The 20,005-nt window shown below is 45.5% G+C and overlaps 2 protein-coding genes and 1 non-coding gene across 4 annotated transcripts; 1 reads left to right on the top strand and 2 right to left on the bottom strand.

Moving 5' to 3' along the window:
- The first annotated feature begins 11,450 nt into the window (after positions 1 to 11,450).
- On the top strand, positions 11,451 to 13,216 carry LOC149407741 (Auxin-responsive family protein). 2 transcript variants are annotated; one of them, XM_089615262.1, is made up of 2 exons: positions 11,451 to 12,143; positions 12,332 to 13,216. In XM_089615262.1, the coding sequence occupies exons 1-2, from the start codon at positions 11,616 to 11,618 to the stop codon at positions 13,061 to 13,063; spliced, it is 1,260 nt and encodes a 419-aa protein (XP_089471388.1). In that variant the 5' UTR covers positions 11,451 to 11,615; the 3' UTR covers positions 13,064 to 13,216. The 2 variants fall into 2 exon arrangements, with proteins under 2 accessions (XP_089471388.1, XP_089471395.1); XM_089615269.1 differs by having other exon boundaries at positions 11,484 to 12,143; positions 12,309 to 13,216.
- A 537-nt stretch (positions 13,217 to 13,753) lies between these two features.
- TRNAL-CAG (transfer RNA leucine (anticodon CAG)) lies at positions 13,754 to 13,834 on the bottom strand. Its single transcript has one exon. It is a non-coding gene; the product is annotated as a tRNA-Leu (tRNA).
- Positions 13,835 to 18,299: 4,465 nt separating this feature from the next.
- On the bottom strand, positions 18,300 to 19,376 carry LOC149407739 (ubiquitin-like-specific protease ESD4). Its single transcript, XM_089621715.1, has 3 exons — positions 19,197 to 19,376; positions 18,475 to 18,956; positions 18,300 to 18,399 (listed from the first exon to the last, which is right to left on the bottom strand). Exons 1-3 carry the CDS (start codon positions 19,374 to 19,376, stop codon positions 18,300 to 18,302), a joined length of 762 nt encoding a protein of 253 aa, XP_089477841.1.
- Between the last annotated feature and the right edge of the window lie 629 nt (positions 19,377 to 20,005).

Genomic DNA, 20,005 nt, shown 5'->3' with positions numbered 1-20,005 from the left:
TATGAGTCGACAACTTGCTATATTTAATGATAATCAACTTGCTATATTTATGAGCCGACAACGTCGCAGTTGCTTACCGAAGGCAGTATCCTCCACCACCATTAGTTATGGCTAAAAGAGCCAAGCTCTAGCGATTAGAGGGATCGTCCTCGTCCTCGTCTGTAAATATCCGTCTGTTTCTGATCTTGGAGAATTTTTTGGCGTTTATGAAAAATTAAGGATAAATTACACTTATGCCCCCTGAACTTTTGACAATTTAACAACGTGGTCTCTACTTTTATTTTTCTTACATCGTCGCCCTTAAACTTTCATATTCTTACAAAATTAGTCCTTCATCAAATTTTTTCTATATTCCGTCTATTTTAACTTGTGTAATCGACATATTACAACTTGAATATTTAAAATTACCTATATATCCTTTATTTAATTATTTTATATTTAAAATTAATAAATTAAAATTAAAAAATTTCATTTTTCATTTTATTTGCTGTCTTTTTTTAATACTTTTTTTTATACATTTCCATTATACTTTTTTTTCACGATAATAGAAAATTAATAATAAATAATAATTCATTTTTACAGTTAATTTTTATCAAAAATTCATATTTTACATAATTATTTTATTTTTATTTATTTTTTATATAATAAATAATAATTTTTAATAATATTAAATAATTATAAAATCAATATTTTTTGTTATTTTACAATTTTGTCCCTGTTTAAATAGTCACATGCCAATCACGTGGGCAAAAATGGATGGATTGTTGAGAAAAATAGATGGAAGGACTAAGTTTGTAAGATTGTCAAAGTTCAAGGGTGACGCTGTAAGAAAAATAAAAATAAGGACCACGTTGTTAAATGGTCAAAAGTTCAGGGGGCATTTATGTAATTTATCCAAAAATTAATAACTATGAAGGTTAATATTACTTACTCTGACAGCTAATAACATTAAATGTTCAGCTTGATTAATTTGACAATAACTTGAAATCTCACATATTAATGACTAACCATTTTCGATCCTGGAACATTTGTTGGCATTTCTGGATAAATAACATTAATCATTGATAACTAACAGCGGATGCAAGATCAGATTAATCATCTATTTTCTATCAGAATTTTTTACTCTGAAGTGTCATAAATTAATAAATTTAAGCTTCATTTTTTTTATTTTATGTGTAGTGTCAAAGACTTTATGGATGCAGGATCAGAAATATCTAACAGTTAATATTATTTACCATTAACATTAATATTATTTACAACGAGATGGTCGACGAGGACGAGTATGGAGGTGGAATGGTTGAGGATCGGCGGTCGACGAAGGATCGGTGAGTGAAATTGTTTGTAGAGTTTTAGGATTTATTTTAGCGTGATTTGGGTTTTTAGGATTTTAGGTTTAGGTAATTGTTTTTGGGATATTATTGGTATTTGTAATCCTATTATAGAATATTGGCTATTTTCCAAATTATATTAATAATGTCATCACCAACCGATCACTTTATTTCTCACTCTATTTTTCACTCTATTTTTCAGTAAAAAATGATTTATCTCCAACCGAACTCTGTTTCTCACTCTATTTTTCACTCTATTTTTATCCTCCTTTATCTCTTATATATACGTATATCCCTATATTTTTTTATTATTACTAATTAGATAACTTAGAAGAATTATGATAATGAGTAAAATATTTCTCTATAAATAAATTGTAATTATAAATATAAATACACATAAAATAAAATAATATTTTATTTAATAAAAATTGTTGTCGCCGTTTTTCGGACAACGATTCAGGAGCCACAGGCGGTTAGACCCAAGGCCGGATAGAGTGGCCTCGCCTGGGCTCGAGCGTGTCGGACTCGGTGTCCCGAGTCTTCCCTTGGCTGTCGATGGTGTCTGAGCTCGCCGGGGTACCTGGAAAAGGTGAGAGAACTGTGAGCTAAGAAGGGAAAACAGAGGGGGTGCCTACCCCCTCTGTTTAACTCTCCGACGCTCAACATTAGTGGGATTGAGGTGGAGTATAGAGGATTTAGAGGGTGAGAGGCCAAAGATGAGGAAACGAGTGAAGTCTGAGTTCTACAGCGTTTCTGGACTCAAAAATGGGTTACCTGGGTCAAGGGAGGGATCCCTGGTATTTATAGGCGGCCAAGAGGTGGTTGGTGAGCCCCTTGGCCGAGGATAGCATAGGCTCGGCCGAGGATAGCCTAGGATGGCCGAGGATATCATAGGCATGGGATGGCCGAGGATAGCCTAGGATGACCGAGGCCGAGGTCCAGCTCGTGAGGCCGAGGTCCAGCTCACGAGGCCGAGGTCGAGCTGAGGCCGAGGCCGAGCTCGTGAGGCCGAGGTCGAGCTCGTGAGGCCGAGGTCGAGCTGAGGCCGAGGCCGAGCTCATGAGGCCGAGGTCGAGCTGAGGCCGAGGTCGAGCTGAGGCCGAGGCCGAGCTCATGAGGTCGAGGTCGAGCTGAGGCCGAGGCCGAGCTCATGAGGCCGAGGTCGAGCTGAGGCCGAGGCGGAACTCATAAGGCCGAGGTCGAGCTGAGGCCGAGGCCGAGCTCATGAGACCGAGGTCGAGCTGAGGCCGAGGCCTAACTCATGAGGCCGAGGTCGAGCTGAGGCCGAGGTCGAGCTACATCATATACATATACATCATGAGGCCGAGGTCGAGCTGAGGCCGAGGTCGAGCTCATGAGGCCGATGTCGAGATGAGGCCGAGGTCGAGCTCATGAGGCCGAGGTCGAGCTGAGGCCCAGGTCGAGCTCATGAGGCCGAGGCCGAGCTCATGAGGCCGGTCTTTGGCCCCTCGGCCATGGGACCCCGCGGGCGCCTGCGGGCGCCGTCGACCCGGAAGGGACCGACAACATTAGCCCCCCGAGTTTGCGGTCGAGCGTAGGTCGAGTGGAAACTCAATGCTTACGCCTCCGTGTGGACGCAGGACGAACGCTCTCAGGTTTGCGAGCATGCCGAAAAAGGGCTTTTAATGCATCGCGAGGGAAAGCCTCTGTGCGTCGCGAGGGACGGCCTTTGTGCGTCGCGCGGGACGGCTTTGATGCGTCGCGAGGGATGGCGTTGACGCGTCGCGAGGGACGGCTTTCGTTCCGAGTTGATCGTGTGTGGCTCATTTTCTCGACCTACCAATGAGGGCGTGATCGATTAGCACGACTTTATTGTGCGTGGCTTGTTTTCTCGACCTACCAATGAAGGCGTGATCGATTTACACGACTTTATTGTGCGTAGCTTATTTTCTCGACCTGCCAATGAGGGCGTGATCAATTAGCACGACTTTATTGTGCGTGGCTTATTTTCTCGACCTACCAATGAAGGCGTGATCGATTTGCACGGCTTTATTGCGCGTGGCTTATTTTCTCGACCTGCCAATGAGGGCGTGATCGATTAGCACGACTTTATTGTGCGTGGCTTATTTTCTCGACCTACCAATGAAGGCGTGATCGATTTGCACGGCTTTATTGTGCGTGGCTTATTTTCTCGACCTACCAATGAAGGCGTGATCGATTTGCACGGCTTTGTTGTGCGTGGCTTATTTTCTCGACCTACCAATGAAGGTGTGATCGATTTGCACGACTCGGGCCTCGGGGGGCCCCGGTGTCACGTTCGTGTGACCGGGTTTCCCGCGGACACTGGCTAGACCAGATACGTCCGGCGGACGCAAGCCTTTGAAACCCATTTGTGACTCGCTGCCTTTCGGCTCACGAGCTGGGCGGTGAGCGCGGTGCCACATTCGTGTGGCCAGGTTTCCCGTGGACGCTGGCTAGACCAGATACGTCCGGCGGACGCAAGCCTTTGAAACCCATTTGTAACTCGCTGCCTTTCGGCTCATGAGCTGGGCGGCGAGCGCGGTGCCACATTTGCGTGGCCATACCACCTTATGAACATGGCACCATTGGGCGCGTGCGTCACGTGACAGGCAAGGTTAGGTGCAGATTTGATCCCCCGGCGAGTGTGGCACCTTAGTGCTCTTGTCGCATTTCCGGGTTGGGTCTCTTGGGTCGAGCCTTGTGCCCTGGTGAATGCGGTGCCCTGGTGCGCGTTTTGCGTTTGGGTACTCAGGTGGCCTGTTCTTACTTGGTATTCGACTCGAGGAGACATATAGAGTTGTCACGAGGAGTAGCTAGTCGACTCGCGGACTCGGTACTTGACTCGAGGATTGGACTCAACTCGAGGCGACATGTAGAGTCGGCACGAGGAGTAGCTTGTCGACTCGTGGACTCGGTACTCGACTCGAGGATTGGACTCAACTCGAGGAGAAACGTAGAGTCGGCACGAGGAGTAGCTTGTCGACTCGTGGACTCGGTACTCGACTCAAGGAGTGATCTCAACTCGAGGAGAAACGTAGAGTCGGCATGAGGAGTAGCTTGTCGACTCGTGGACTGGGTACTCGACTCGAGGAGTGAACTCAACTCGAGGAGAAACGTAGAGTCGGCACGAGGAGTAGCTTGTCGACTCGTGGACTCGGTACTCGACTCGAGGAGTGAACTCAACTCGAGGAGAAACGTAGAGTCAGTACGAGGAGTAGCTTGTCGACTCGTGGACTCGGTACTCAACTCGAGGAGCGAACTCAACTCGAGGAGAAACGTAGAGTCGGCACGAGGAGTAGCTTGTCGACTCGTGGACTGGGTACTCGACTCGAGGACCGAACTCAACTCGAGGAGAAACGTAGAGTCGGCACGAGGAGTAGCTTGTCGACTCGTGGACTGGGTACTCGACTCGAGGACCGAACTCAACTCGAGGAGAAACGTAGAGTCGGCACGAGGAGTAGCTTGTCGACTCGTGGACTCGGTACTCGACTCGAGGAGTGAACTCAACTCGAGGAGAAACGTAGAGTCAGTACGAGGAGTAGCTTGTCGACTCGTGGACTGGGTACTCGACTCGAGGAGCGAACTCAGTTCGAGGAGAAACGTAGAGTTGGCACGAGGAGTAGCTTGTCGACTCGTGGACTGGGTGCTCGACTCAAGGAGTGAACTCAACTCGAGGAGAAACGTAGATTCGGCACGAGGAGTAGCTTGTCGGCTTGTGGACTCGGTACTCGACTCGAGGAGCGAACTCAACTCGAGGAGAAACGTAGAGTCGGCACGAGGAGTAGCTTGTCGACTCGTGGACTGGGTACTCGACTCGAGGAGCGAACTCAACTCGAGGAGAAACGTAGACTCGGCGCGAGGAGTAGCTTGTCAACTCGTGGACTCGGTACTCGACTCGAGGAGCGAACTCAACTCGAGGAGAAACGTAGAGTCGGCACGAGGAGTAGCTTGTCGACTCGTGGACTCAGTACTCAACTCGAGGAGCGAACTCAACTCGAGGAGAAACGTAGAGTCGGCACGAGAAGTAGCTTATCGGCTCGTGGACTGGGTACTCGACTCGAGGAGTGAACTCAACTCGAGGAGAAACGCAGAGTCGGCATGAGGAGTAGCTTGTCGACTCGTGGACTGGGTACTCGACTCGAGGAGCGAACTCAACTCGAGGAGAAACGTAGAGTCGGCACGAGGAGTAGCTTGTCGACTCGTGGACTCGGTACTCGACTCCAGGAGTGAACTCAACTCGAGGAGAAGTGTGTAGACCGTCTCTCTCTGGGACCTCCGGCCTAACCATCGGCCCCTTGAGACTTTGTTATGCTTCTATTTTTATTTTGTTTTTGAGTTGTTTAGTTGATTGGGTATTGATCCCTGTTAGCCCCCCGAGTTTCTTGTGTTTGCGAGACGAAGACAAAGAAACTCTCGTGTTGGAGGTGTACAATAGAGAGTGTTGACATGTGTAGAATGATCCTTTATTACAGTAAGGAGGTCGTGACAAGTTTTCTTGGCGCTTTGCCTTCTTTGGAAAGGAAAATTACATATTTGAAGCAAAGTGATCACAAAGTCGAGCGAGTTCGGGCGTGAGTTTAAGGGCGAGAGCTGTGACAATCACGGCTTGCCAGCAGACGCGACGAACTCCTTGAGGTCCCCCCTTCGAATAAGGGAGTCAACCTGCTTCTCAAGCTAGTAGCATTTTGTCGTTGCGTGTCCGTGGTGCTGGTGATATTTGCACTGTTTGCTCTTGTCCCTCGATGCGGGGTCCGTCTTCAACGGGGGCGGAGATCCCAGCTTCTCCCTGTGTAAGCTCAGGATCCGGCCGGGCGTCGTGGTGAGTGGGACAAAGGATTGCTTCGGGGCTGGAGAAGGATGGTCATTAGAGACCTGACCGTTTCTACGCTTCTTCCTTCGCAAGCCGGGACCGGTGGCCGGTGCCCTGAGTGTGGCGGCGCGCTTCTTGTTGGATGCACGGTTAGCAACGTTGGGTGGTTGATGTCCCAAGACGACTTCTCTCTCGATCCCGCGTTGGGCGTTGAGTTTTTCTCTCAAGTCGCTCTCATGAGATTCCCTTCGGGGATTGAGGCGGTCTCTTAAGTCTCTGGTGGTCGTCCCTATCACTTTGGGCGAGGACACGCCATTCGAGTGACGTCCTCGACAGACGTCGCGGCTATTGACGTCGTCACCTCCGCGGGGGTTCTGGACGCGGATGGTGAGCTTGGAGCGTCCCTCCCGGGACCTAGAGGTCAAGCGTCCCTGGGTATTACTTGACACTCGATGCCTTGACGTGGTCACCCGAGGGTGTCCCCTCGAGGGCGCGTGCGCGTGTTCGTTAGAAAGTTGGCGTCTCAGCGCGGTCGCCCGAGGGTGTCCCCTTGGAAGCGTGCGCGTGCGTCCCCTTCCGTGAACAACGTGGTTGAGGCCGATCTCGCTGGTTCTCGACTTCGCCATGCAACCGGGGTCTTTCTCATCATGGTTGACGTTGTCGACGCTGTTGGAGTCGAGGAGGTCCGCGATGAGCGCGCCGGTGACGCCGGGGCGGTCTAGGAGCTTGGCGAGCCTCCGAGCCGCGTCCTCTCAAACTGCGGCCTCGGGGTCATTCGCCGGGTCTCGGGGCTGGCTCTCATTATCATGAGGTTGCCCTTCGAGACGATGTGCAGCGCTTCGGAGGCCGTACCTTGGCAAGCCTCCGAGCCGCGTCCTCTCGGACTGCGGCCTCGGGGTCATTCGCCGGGTCTCGGGGCTGGCTCTCATTATCATGAGGTTGCCCTTCGAGACGATGCGCAGCGCTTCGGAGGCCGTACCTCGTGCTAGTCGCTCGGGCGCCCACGGAGGTGGCGGGGGCATGACTCATCTCTCGAGAGTCGCCGTCGAAGGTAGAAGAAGAGTGGTAGAGGGTAAGCGTCGACAAGGTCGGAAGATCCCCTCCCTCTACTAACGTCGGCTCGGGTGGTTGTCGACCTGGCAGGAGCTCTTCCCGCCGGCGCTCGTGGTGGGCCGATCGGGGGTGAGGTCTTGGCGAGCGTCGAGGCTGGATCGCGAGCGCCGGGGTCGTCTGGATCTGCAGCGTCGGCCGGGTCGCGAGCGCCGGGGTCGTCTGGATCTGCAGCGTCGGCTGGGTCGCAAGCGCCGGGGCTGGATCGCGAGCGCCGGGGTCGTCTGGATCTGCAGCGTCGGCTGGGTCGCGAGCGCCGGGGTCGTCTGGATCTGCAGCGTCGGCTGGGTCGCGAGCGCCGGGGCTGGATCGCGAGCGCCGGAGCTGGTTCGCGCGCTCTGGGAGATCTGAGATGAAGACCCCTGAGGAACCTCTTTTTTTTTCTTTTTTTTTCTTTTCTCTGATTTTTCTTCTCGCTGGAGATCTGAGATGAAGACCAGAGAGGAATCTCCTTTTTTTTCTATTCTCTGATTTTTCTTCTCGCTGGAGATCTGAGATGAAGACCCTGAGGAACCTCCTTTTTTTTCTTTTTTTTTTCTTTGATTTTTCTTCTCACTGGAGATCTGAGATGAAGACCAGAGAGGAAATCGTTGGCTTTGATTTTCTGTGGTCTTCCGTGGAGGAAGCGAGTTTGCCGGTGGAGAGCTCGTGGTTGTTCTCGAGAACCCCTCCTTCTAGCACCAAAATGTTGTCGCCGTTTTTTGGACAACGATTCAGGAGCCACAGGCGGTTAGACCCAAGGCCGGGCCGAGTGACCTCGCCTGGGCTCGAGCGTGTCGGACTCGGTGTCCCGAGTCTTCCCTTGGCTGTCGATGGTGTCTGAGCTCGCCGGGGTACCTGGAAAAGGTGAGAGAACCGTGAGCTAAGAAGGGAAAACAGAGGGGGTGCCTCTGTTTACCTCTCTGACACTCAACATTAGTGGGATTGAGGTGGAGTATAGAGGATTTAGAGGGTGAGAGGCCAAAGATGAGGAAACGAGTGAAGTCTGAGTTCTACAGCGTTTCTGGACTCAAAAATGGGTTATCTGGGTCAAGGGAGGGACCCTTGGTATTTATAGGTGGCCAAGAGGTGGTTGGTGGGCCCCTTGGCCAAGGATAGCATAGGCTCGGCCGAGGATAGCCTAGGATGGCCGAGGATATCCTAGGATGGCCGAGGATATCATAGGCATGCGATGGCCGAGGATAGCATAGGCTCGGCCGAGGATAGCCTAGGATGACCGAGGCCGAGGTCGAGCTCGTGAGGCCGAGGTCGAGCTCGTGAGGCCGAGGTCGAGCTCGTGAGGCCGAGGTCGAGCTGAGGCCGAGGTCGAGCTCACGAGGCCGAGGTCGAGCTGAGGCCGAGGCCGAGGTCGAGCTGAGGCCGAGGCCGAGCTCGTGAGGCCGAGGTCGAGCTCGTGAGGCCGAGGTCGAGCTGAGGCTGAGGCCGAGCTCATGAGGCCGAGGTCGAGCTGAGGCCGAGACCGAGGTCGAGCTGAGGCCGAGGCCGAGCTCATGAGGCCGAGGTCGAGCTGAGGCCGAGGCCGAACTCATAAGGCCGAGGTCGAGCTGAGGCCGAGGTCGAGCTCACGAGGCCGAGGTCGATCTGAGGCCGAGGCCGAGCTCATGAGACCGAGGTCGAGCTGAGGCTGAGGTCGAGCTCATGAGGCCGAGGTCGAGCTGAGGCCGAGGCCGAACTCATGAGGCCGAGGTCGAGCTGAGGCCGAGGTCGAGCTCATGAGGCCGAGGTCGAGCTACATCATATACATATACATCATGAGGCCGAGGTCAAGCTGAGACCGAGGTCGAGCTCATGAGGCCGATGTCGAGATGAGGCCGAGGTCGAGCTCATGAGGCCGAGGTCGAGCTGAGGCCGAGGTCGAGCTCATGAGGCCGAGGTCGGGCTGAGGCCGAGGCCGAGCTCATGAGGCCGGTCTTTGGCCCCTCGGCCATGGGACCCCGCGGGCGCCTGCGGGCGCCGTCGACCCAGAAGGGACCGACAACAAAAAATAAAATACAACACAACACAATCGGTTAGGTATCTAGTCCAAATTGGCCACCTCTTTTAAATTCTAGCCCAACTATTACTTAAATTAGGTAACTAGTCCAATCCACTATCAGATACTATTATATTCCTATCTTACCCCTCATCAAATACACACCAAAATTTTTGCATCCGACTCCAAATCCTTCAATCCTCCGATATTGCCTCCGAACTCTCTGTCGATTTCAAATCCTTCAATCTTCTGATATTGCGTCCAACCTTCAATCCTCCGAAGCTTCTCCGTTCTCATACTTGAAAAAAATGGTAAGTAAATATGATTTCCAATTCGATTAACCCATAGAACACCATAATCGAAACCCTACCCCGCATCTCCGATCAATTCTCTGTTAGATTAACTATAAAATATGTTAAATAATATTTCGAATTCGATTAACCCATAGAACACCATAACCGAAACTCAGAAACTTTAGTGGTAAATAATATTTACAGTCGGACCATTCGATAGTAAATATTATTTACCATTCGAAAACGCAAAATACTTGTCTCTGATTTGGCGAACGATTCCATGATTCAAATCTGATGATGAATAACTGGAAAAAATTTGGAATTAACAAACAAATAAGAACGAAGTTTTAAGAAACCAAAGAATCTAAACACCTACACTAGACAAACATAAACTAAAAAGGATTAAATGACTAACCTAGACGAACAGATAATATAAGAACAATAGAAGAACATCTAAGAAATTGACGATCCTAAACATTTATTCCAAATGAGTCGTCGAATATCCTGGTTGCAAATCGCATGATAATTTTAATGGTAAATAATATTTACAGTCGGGCCATTCGATAGTAAATATTATTTACCATTCGAAAAAAACAAAATACATGTCTCCGATTTGGCGAACGATTCCATGATTCAAATCCGATGATGAATAACTGGAAAAAAAAATCTGGAATTAACAAACACATAATAACAAAGTTTTATAAAACCAATGGCAGTTTTAGAAGTATGAGAAATATGGGCTATTTCCCTAAATAATTAGATAGTTAGGCGATAATTTAAAAGTCCCCTCTATAAGTAGGCTAGTTGTTTATAAATTATGCAAAATAAATAAATTTATATAAATTAAATAATTTTAAGGATAAATATTAAATATTTATATAAAATTTGGGCATTTATACAAATTTTGAAACTTAAAATTATATAGCAGAGAACAGTGCAGTGCTACAATTACAAATAATGCTACACTGTTGAGAATTTTCATCCCAAGCTATAATAGCGTGGAATATAAAAGTTCACTGGAGCATCTCACGCTATAATAGCTAAGATTTGGCGCTCCAGTTGAGATGCCCTAATTAGATTACAATTTAAAAAAAGATGATGTGTTTGGACTATTTAGTTAGTCCGCCCTATATATATAATTCACCTTTTTCATGAATATTTCTTCCTTTATTTGCTAGGATTTAAAATAATAAATCTGTTGATTAATCAATCACATCTTAATATTTGTCCAAACTACTAAAGAATAACAAACCAAAAAAACGAAGACTTTATTTATCAACACAAGCTCTCTAAATTAAATATCTCCGGTTCTTGGAATTTTGCTTATGTATTTGATTACGTAATAATGAACTATATGAGCACGTGACTAAAAGTTGCATTTTTTTTTTTCTAAAACTCTCACACTTTGGTGGTCCTGTGATGTACTGAGCTCATTGTCGATCCACGTTTTGGTGCTAAAATTGCAGAACTAAACAATAACTTGCATACAAAATTAATGGAAGCTGTTTTGGTCCCACAACTGAGCGGAGACAAAACAGAGAACAAATCGTCACTTTCGTGGAGACTCTCAAAAGGATTTGTGTGCAGTGAGAGGTATGGATTATGGAACAATAAGAGCCTTTGGATGTAGATAAAGAAAAATGAATGAAAAAAATATTGTACCCTTTTAGTGAAAAACAATAGTATATACCAATTCCCTTAACTTAAAAGTCAAGCACAATTATAGTGGGTATTTATTACCTTTCTTTCTTTCATATACATAAACCTATATGGTGGTGATGATGACTTCCATTTCAGGCCTAATTATTTTTTGATACATTCTACCAGTGCAATTACTATATCATATATAAAACTAAAAAAAAGTGCTACTAAAAGAGCAAAAAATTAAAGCATACCTACAATACTTTTCCCTTATTCCTACTACCACAATCCACAACCACCAAACAAGCCAATAACAATAATATAACCATACTTCAAAGCAACACTACATTTCTACTCATGATTAATCACAATTCATATCCATCTATGACTACAATCATAAAAATCTCAAAACAAAATAAACCCAATTCCACAAACCAAAACCCAAACCAAAAAACCTTCTCCCAAAAAACAAAAACAAAATGCCCATCCTATATTATTTTCTTTTTGTGATGAGTACAACAACATTCTCTTGCACTTCGTCCTCGTCCTCGTATCATTGTGGCCAAGCCAAGGGGTACCAAAAATGCGTGTCCCTACCGACGCAAGGCGCGTCCATAGCGTGGACGCTCCACCGGGGGAACGCCACCTTAGACATGGGCTTCTTCGGGTCGTTCATATCTCCGTCAGGGTGGGTCGGGTGGGGCGTCAACCCGGCCCGCCCGGCCATGAGCGGGGCCCGCGTCCTCGTGGCCTTCCCCGACCCGGCAACGGCCAGCCTTGTCCTGCGCCCCTTCGTGCTCTCGCCCTCAGTCAAGCTCCAGCGATCGCCGCTCGTCTCGAGCCCCATCGAGCGGCCTCGGCTCGTCTCCTCCTCCGCGTCCCTCCACTCCTCCGCCGCCTCTGGCATCCGATCCGGCGCCGGAGTTCGTATTCAGGCCACCATCTTCCTTCACTCCAACTCCACTTCTCGCCTCCATATCGTTTGGAACCGTGGCCTTTACGTTCAGGTGAGGACCACCACAGCTTTCGTAGCTTTTATTACCTTCTTACTGGTCATTCATATTTCTTAAGTTTTGAGAGTAGTTGCATTTTGGAGTTAGTTTCTCTGTTTTTTTTTTTTTTTGCTTTTTGCATAAATTAAATTCTAGCCGGATTATTGATGTTAAATTCAGTTTGTGACGCCATGTGTGTGCAGGGGTACTCCCCGGCGATCCACCCGACCTCGCCGGCGGACCTGGCTTCGACGCTGACCCTGGACCTCGTCTCCGGCGACAACCACGGCCGAACCACCGCTGCCACAGCCACGAACTCCCTGAGAACGGTCCACGGGATAATCAACGCGGCGGCCTGGGGAATCCTCCTCCCGGGGGGAGCCGTAGCGGCTCGGTACCTCAGGCACGCCGAGCCCTCTCTGGGCCCCACCTGGTTCTACGTCCACATGGCCATCCAGCTCAGCGGCTTCACCCTCGGATCCATCGGGTTCGCTCTCGGCCTCCACATCGGATCTGGGTCCGGACCGTACTCGCTCCATCGGAAGCTGGGGTTCGCAGCGGTGGGCTTGGGCTCGCTCCAGACGCTGGCTCTGCTTTTCCGGCCGAAGACGACGAACCGGTTCCGGCGGTATTGGAAGTCGTACCACCACATGGTGGGCTACGCATGCGTGGTGGTCGGAGTGGTCAACGTGTTTCAAGGCTTCGAGGCCATGGGAGAAGGAAGGTCCTACGCTAAGCTAGGGTATTGCCTCGTTCTCGCGGCCATGCTCGGAGGCTGTGTCTCCTTGGAGGTCAACTCTTGGGTTATTTTCTGCCGGAATGCCAAGGAAGAGAATATGAGGAGAGAGGGCTTGATCGCCGCCGATAGTGGCGGCGGGACTGACAAAGGGATGAGTGGGATTATGTTGTTGAACAGCAATATTAGATCACCCTAGAAAATAATATATTCGTATACATGTTATATAATATGTATATTTAATTTCAATTTTTTATGCGGTTTTGTGTTAGCTTGTTAAACAAGTTACTTTTCTGTATTCGGGCGGGAAATGACTTTGAAACATATTTTTGAAAGGGAGAACTTTAGTTTACTTACTGACCTTATATTATAAAAAGGAATGCACTCTATTTTCTATTATTAATATTAAAAAAACTAATAAAATTTGAATTTCGGTTTAAAATGGAGGTTGGTGGTAATTTATACAAATATGATAATTAAGTTTTTGGCGAGCATTATTAATGTCCAAAAAAGTGAACGTAAAGTAAAAGTAGGTGACGCTAATGAGGAGAAGATGTGATTAGAGGATATGACCAGCGTCGCCAAAAGTATGTTTCCAATTTTTATGGCACTAAATGTTTTTGTAATTGGTGGTTGGTGCTGGTGATTTATATAAACCTTATCAAAATTAAGAAGCAGGCAATCCTTTGTTGCTAAAGAATATAGTTAAATTTTGGTTCTAGTAAGGAAATATTTAGATGTCCGTTACATTCTGATGAAATACGAACTTAGGGATAAAGATATTGCTTTATGTTCTTTTTCCTTTTTTTCATTCTTTTGGATACGACATTTTTTTTTTTTTTTTTTTGTGAATTATAAACGTAGCAGGTGAAAAAAAAAGGAGAAAGTTTGTCAAGAGTGGGATTTGAACCCACGCCCTTTCGGACCAGTACCTGAAACTGGCGCCTTAGACCAACTCGGCCATCTTGACTTTGTGATTGCCCTAGCATTATAAATAAAATAGTCATTGTTTCAACAGTTTTCTATTAGTCAATTGGAATACATCAGCTTAATGTTAAGAATTGACAAATATACAGCAATAACTATAGATTTATTTTATCCCCTCGGTAATTTTAATTTTTTTTAAATATTTGTCAAATATTGAATTAAAAAAATACATTTTGTTAGTCCTAAATTTGTCATAGATTGTCGATGATAGTTATAAATAGAATATACCATTATAATAAAAAGATAGTCACGAATTTTAGAATGTCAACCCTCACTTATAAGCGTGTAAATCGAATGCTAACATCTTTTTTATTTATTTATTTTTTCCTAAATCAAAGGTCGACACCATGTTGGCCATGATCATGATATATACGTACACTAAGCCCAACAGTAAAGGGGAATTGACACAAATAATACCATATGAATGTCCATTGCCAAATATAGCCCAAAATGAAAAATTTGAGTGAGAGAAATTAATTTTTCCCCATCTACCCTCAACCCTACCCTCCCTCTACTTACGTTTTTTTTATTCTGAGAACCTATTGTGGCCGATTTTTTTTTCTTTTCTTCTCCCTCGTTTGGGTCTGAGCTTGAGAAGTTGATGAAGCTTGCTTGACGAGACAGCCGGAATCTTGGGTCGCCGGAATCTTGCTCGTCGACGGTAAGTTTCCTAGACCCATTTTAAACCCATTTTGCAATAATGGTAAACCCATCTTAAACCCATTTTTCAATAATGCTAAACCCATCTTAAACCCATTTTGCAATAATGTTTGAAGAAGTTTCCTGCAAATCCTAGGTTGTTCATCAAAACTTCAAGATCCAAGGTTCTTCTTCTTGCAAATCCAAGATCCAAAACTTCTACAAACATAAGTTGGTAAGTTCATCCTATTTTTAACATATAAGAACATGTTTAAATGTTTTGATTCATGTTGAAATAGGTTCCATTGTGTTTGAGTGTGATTTGTTTGTCAAAATGGTGTTTTTGTTGAAATCCCGATTTTTCCAGGGTGTCACGAAGTGTGTCACGAACTGGATTCACTTCGTGACACTAGTGTCACGAACTGGATGTTTTTCCATGTTAATAACCGTCTTTTAATACTCATATCTAATACGAGTAAACGTATACAGGTATGACGGAAATATGTTTATATGCTAAGCATAGCGGGAAGTGGGTAAAACCGGGTGTATATCAAGAGGGTGGTACTCTTACGCTTTTACTTCCTACCAAATTGAATTACCAAAGTTTGATGCAAACATTGTATGCTCGGTTGAACGTGACCCCTGCAACGCATTCAATCAACGTCAAACATGAAGCCGACGGGCTCGTACCGCCAACCATAGACGACGACGAAAGTTTGCGATGTTATTTGTACTTGAGGAAGAACGAACCGAAGACGAAGTTGAATCTTGTACTTGAGATTAGTCCGGAGGCATTTCAGGATAAAAAATCGGATGACGCGTCTTCTCCACGGGTTGGATCCACTCCAACACCAAACACAAGCGATAGTGGATTTGGTTGCAATCGAAGCAGGATCATTCCAAACATGCCGAGTCCTATATCCGAGGCACGTGAATGGGACGTACCAAGTCCGGAGGCTTTCGACAATGATACTGTTGGGTTGGATGACATCAATACTGTTAGCCAGGCAACACCCCAACCCAGAAGGTCTCCACCACCAGTTATTTTGTCGATAGAGGCTCCACCACAGACTCAACACCAGGAAGAGCCTCCTCTTCCACCACACCCGCCAACTCGATCACAAAGAAAAGAGAAGGTATCGAGCCAAGAGAATGGGGGTGTTCGGTTACGGCTCCCGAATCAAATACATGTGTCGAGAGTAACGATATTGAGGTGTTGGACATTTTATCTCCAGTAAGTGTAAAAAAAGGATTATATGCAAACAAAGCGGCGTTGTTGAAGCATTTGCAGATGGATGCAATCAATAATCATTATCAGTTCAAAACGAAGAACTCATCTCCGCTCAAACTTCATGTCATTTGTGCGGGTAAAAATTGTGATTGGGCGGTCCGGGCAGTGAAGCTAAAGAACACTAATTGTTTTGAAATTAGAAGGTAAAATTTCACGACCTAAAAACTGATTTTATTTGAAATTTCCTTTCTCTTCATAGATGAATCAGTCCGTGACAGATCTATTACGAAGTGAATCCACTCCTGACACGAGTGGATGTACTTCGTGACAGATATGTCAGGAAATGGATGCCCTTTTATTTTTAAAATATTTTTGATCGTGTGTATGTGTTTATGGTTCAAGATATGATCCAAAGCACACTTGTTCTGTGGAGGAAAGACAAAAAGGGCAACCGCAAGCTACTGCAGAGTTGGTTGGAGAGAGGGTGAAACACAAATTTATTGATCCAACTGTACATAGTTGTACCCCAAAGGAGATTCAGAGTTACATGCGAACAGAGGTTGGAGTCAATATTTCATACAGAAAAGCATGAAGGGCAAAAGAATGTGCAATACAATCCTTGTATGGGACTGATGATGAGTCATATGCCTCTCTTGCAAAATACAAGTACATGTTAGAGCAAAAGAATCCAGGTTCTCTCATCGACCTAAAAACTGACCGTCATAAATATTTCATGTACTTTTTCGTTTCTTTGGCTCCGTTCAGAGAGGGATGGAAGTATTGTCGGCCTGTTGTAATTGTTAATGCAACCTTCTTGACAAACTATCACAAGGGCAGCATGTTTACGGCTTCCGCGATGGACGTAAATGAGCAAATATTCCCGCTTGCCTATGGTATTGGTGAGTCCGAAACTTCCAAGTCCTGGTTTTATTTCTTCAACAAACTTAAGGAAGCATTGGGGGAGAGGGATAACATGGTCATCGTATCCGACCGAAACACCGGAATCATTAACGCCGCGAAGAAAGTTTTTCCAAGAGCAGAACATGGTTTTTGCGCATACCACGTGAAGAATAACGTCAAGGCAAAATTCAAAAAACTTGGCAAGGAATTCAATTGGAAGTTCTACGGTGCAGCAAAAGCGTATACTATATTTGAATATCAAAAGTTTATGCGCATGTTGGACAAGGAAGACCCGTTGATACGTCTGTACCTTGTCAACGAAGTAGGAAATGAGAAGTGGGCACGTTGTTTTTTCAAGACATCAAGGTATACGATCATAACTTCAAACAACGCAGAGTCTTTGAATGCGTTAACTGTTAAAGCAAGATCATTTCCAATAGTGAAGTGCCTTGATTGGTTGAGGGAGAGAATGCAAGTTTGGTTCTACCAACGACGAGAAAAGGCGGCATCAACTCAAAGTGTGTTGTCAATGGAATATCATACCGAAATGTTAAAAAAACTTGTTGTCTCGGCAAATATGCAGGTTATAGTGTGTTTTTAATTTTTAAATTATGTCACGAAATGACCCGAGTCCGTGACACTTGTGTCACAGAGTGACTTCAGTCCGTGACACATGTGTCACGGAGTGAATCCACTTCGTGACACAAGTGTCACGGACTCGGGTCATTTCGTGACACATGTGTCACGGACTGAGTGGTTATGTTTAAACTTTGTTTTGCTTATGTTTTAGGTCCGGCCTTCTGCAGTATACGAATTCGAGGTTTTAGACACAGAAGGAACACCATGGGCAGTGAACTTGATTGATAAGACGTGCTCGTGTCGAGAATTTCAAACTGATCTATTTGTATGTGCCCATGCCATTGCGGCTTGTCGCTTACGCAACCTACAAGTTGAGAGCTATTGTGCAGAGTACTACACGACCGAGTATTGGAAATTGGCGTATGCAGGGGTTATTCATCCTCAAGGAAGTGAATCGTCATGGACTTTTCCCGACGAAATCAAGCAGATCAAAGTAAATCCGCCTAACTTCTTAAGTCGTCCTGCGGGTAGACCTAAGAAGAGAAGGATTCCCTCTCTTGGAGAATCTGATGCCCCGCTTCGTAAATGTTCCCGTTGTGGAGGTGTAGGTCACAATAGAGCTACGTGTCGCAACCCAATTCCACCAGAAATGAGGGCTCCGGGGATGGGTCATTGGTTTGGTTTGTAATTCGACAACTTTTATCCTTGAATATCTAGAACTTCCTTGGTGTTTTGCTATGTATTACATTTGGAATGTTTTGAACTTTATTGGTATTGAGTGTATTGTTAAGAATGGTTTATGAAACAATGTTATTGTTAAGACGTGAACACAGTTCGTGACACATGATCTCATTCCGTGACACATCTGTCACGAAATGAGGTCAGTTTATGATACATAAATTGATTTCGAAACAATACATACACTTTTAAACTAAGAAATTGATGTCAAGACAATACATAAAGTTCTAAGAATACATATATAAAGTTATAAACACATGCGTACAATCATAAACACATAATTTCAAGTTGCCTCAACATTGACATTTCCACGCGTGTGTAGTTTTGGCGCTCCGTGTCGGTATAATTCGGTGGTCATTTTCTATCGATACATGATCATGTCCTCCTGTTTCAAATCAGACAATGGAAGGTCGTGCGCCAAAAACTCGGCAGTCTTGATCATAAACATGCCATAATCATTTCTGAAGGAACAAAAAACGCATGCTTTAATTGATATGTGTCATTAAGAATGTAAAATTAAGAATTAAAATATTTACCCATTGTCTTGTTGTGGCATTTGATCGTAGTGGACGACCTTGAATATTTCTTCATTGGAGAGTAAAACGCCGGCGACATGCAGAACATATGGCAAAATGGTGGCCAAGTTTCTGACTTCAGTGTCCACGAGCGTTTGGTGTCCACCGGTGAAACTCATGGAGTCGTACACCGTTATACACCTTAAACACACATTGAAAACAAGAAGATACCAGTGTCCGCCATCTATTACAGGGATGAAGACATCATCGACCCCGTCCCATGGGTCCACCAGCTGCTCCGCTCCAGACTCCCCGGTAATGTGGTCAACGACACATTTTTTCAGTTTCTTCTTTATGAATACACCCGGATCTTGGCTAGCATTGAACTGAGTATAACTATCTCGGAGATACTTAAAGAAGACCGTGGACATGATGGTGAAGGAGTGACATAACAAACCCGCCTTTTTCTTCTTCCAGAGGTAGTACATCGCGACGTCCACATGCTGCATGACAAAAGATAAACATAAGCACTAAATACCTCAGTCCGTGACACATGTGTCACGGAGTGACTTTAGTCCGTGATAAATGTGTCACAGAGTGAATTCAGTCTGTGACACATGTGTCACGGACTAAGTACACTTCGTGACACATGTGTCACAGACTAATTGACGTGAATTCATTCTGTGACACATTTGTCACGGACTACAAGACATATTTGAAAAATTACTAACACTCATTAATACCTGATCAGACAACCAACCGTCCTCGTGACACATGTTGTAGAAGAAGGTCTTCTGGTTGATAGCCACTTGTCCAAGTTCCATAGAAGGCGCTATGGTTTCTTCCTCCGACTTATATTTTGGTTTGCCCTGAGATATGTTCTTGTGGCCCCTCTTCAAGCCGACTTGGATCCACAACTTCATGATGTCAATGTTGTCAATGGTGCCCACAAGAAGAGTAGTAGTGTCTATTTATGTACATTTGATGTCATATAGTCTTACGAAGACTCTTGCTTGTAATTGCTTATTCATTAATAATAAAGTTGAAACGTTCATTCATTCTTTCTTTGTTTGAAGCTTTATGATAAAAACTTAGTCTTTTAGTCCATAAACAAACTTAACAACTTACGAAGAGACAAATGTAGATTTGCATGAACAAACTCTTCGTAGTTTGCTTAAAACGGTATATTCGCAATCTTAGGGTCAAAGGACTATTGACCTCAGTACGATTGTTAGAAGAATCTATGATGTCTGGTTATGAGGCATTGAGAGTTGGAGACTCTATAGTTCTTCTAGGTATCTTCCGAAGGTACTGAATTGACCAGTGCACTTCTAGAGACAAGATAAGAACAAACCATTTAACCTCTTATGTCTCGAAGTCACTATGTATGAATTGCATCATGCTTACCTTAATCCTGAAATGAGACATGCCATTTCACAGCTTAGTATTCTCATTTGAGAAAGTCAGAGTTCGGACTCAATATGTGATTCCGAACAGTGCCTATTGGTGAAGTACTAAGTTGTGAGAATGTCATGAGTAACTTTGTGAAGTT

This window comes from Urtica dioica, chromosome 1 (assembly GCF_054948205.1).
Source record: "Urtica dioica subsp. dioica isolate 48M chromosome 1, U.dioica_male_clone48M_v1_H2, whole genome shotgun sequence".
Taxonomy (NCBI): Eukaryota; Viridiplantae; Streptophyta; class Magnoliopsida; order Rosales; family Urticaceae; genus Urtica; species Urtica dioica.
The sequence above is the reverse complement of the archived record's forward strand: the minus strand, read 5'-3'. Positions and strand labels throughout refer to the sequence as shown.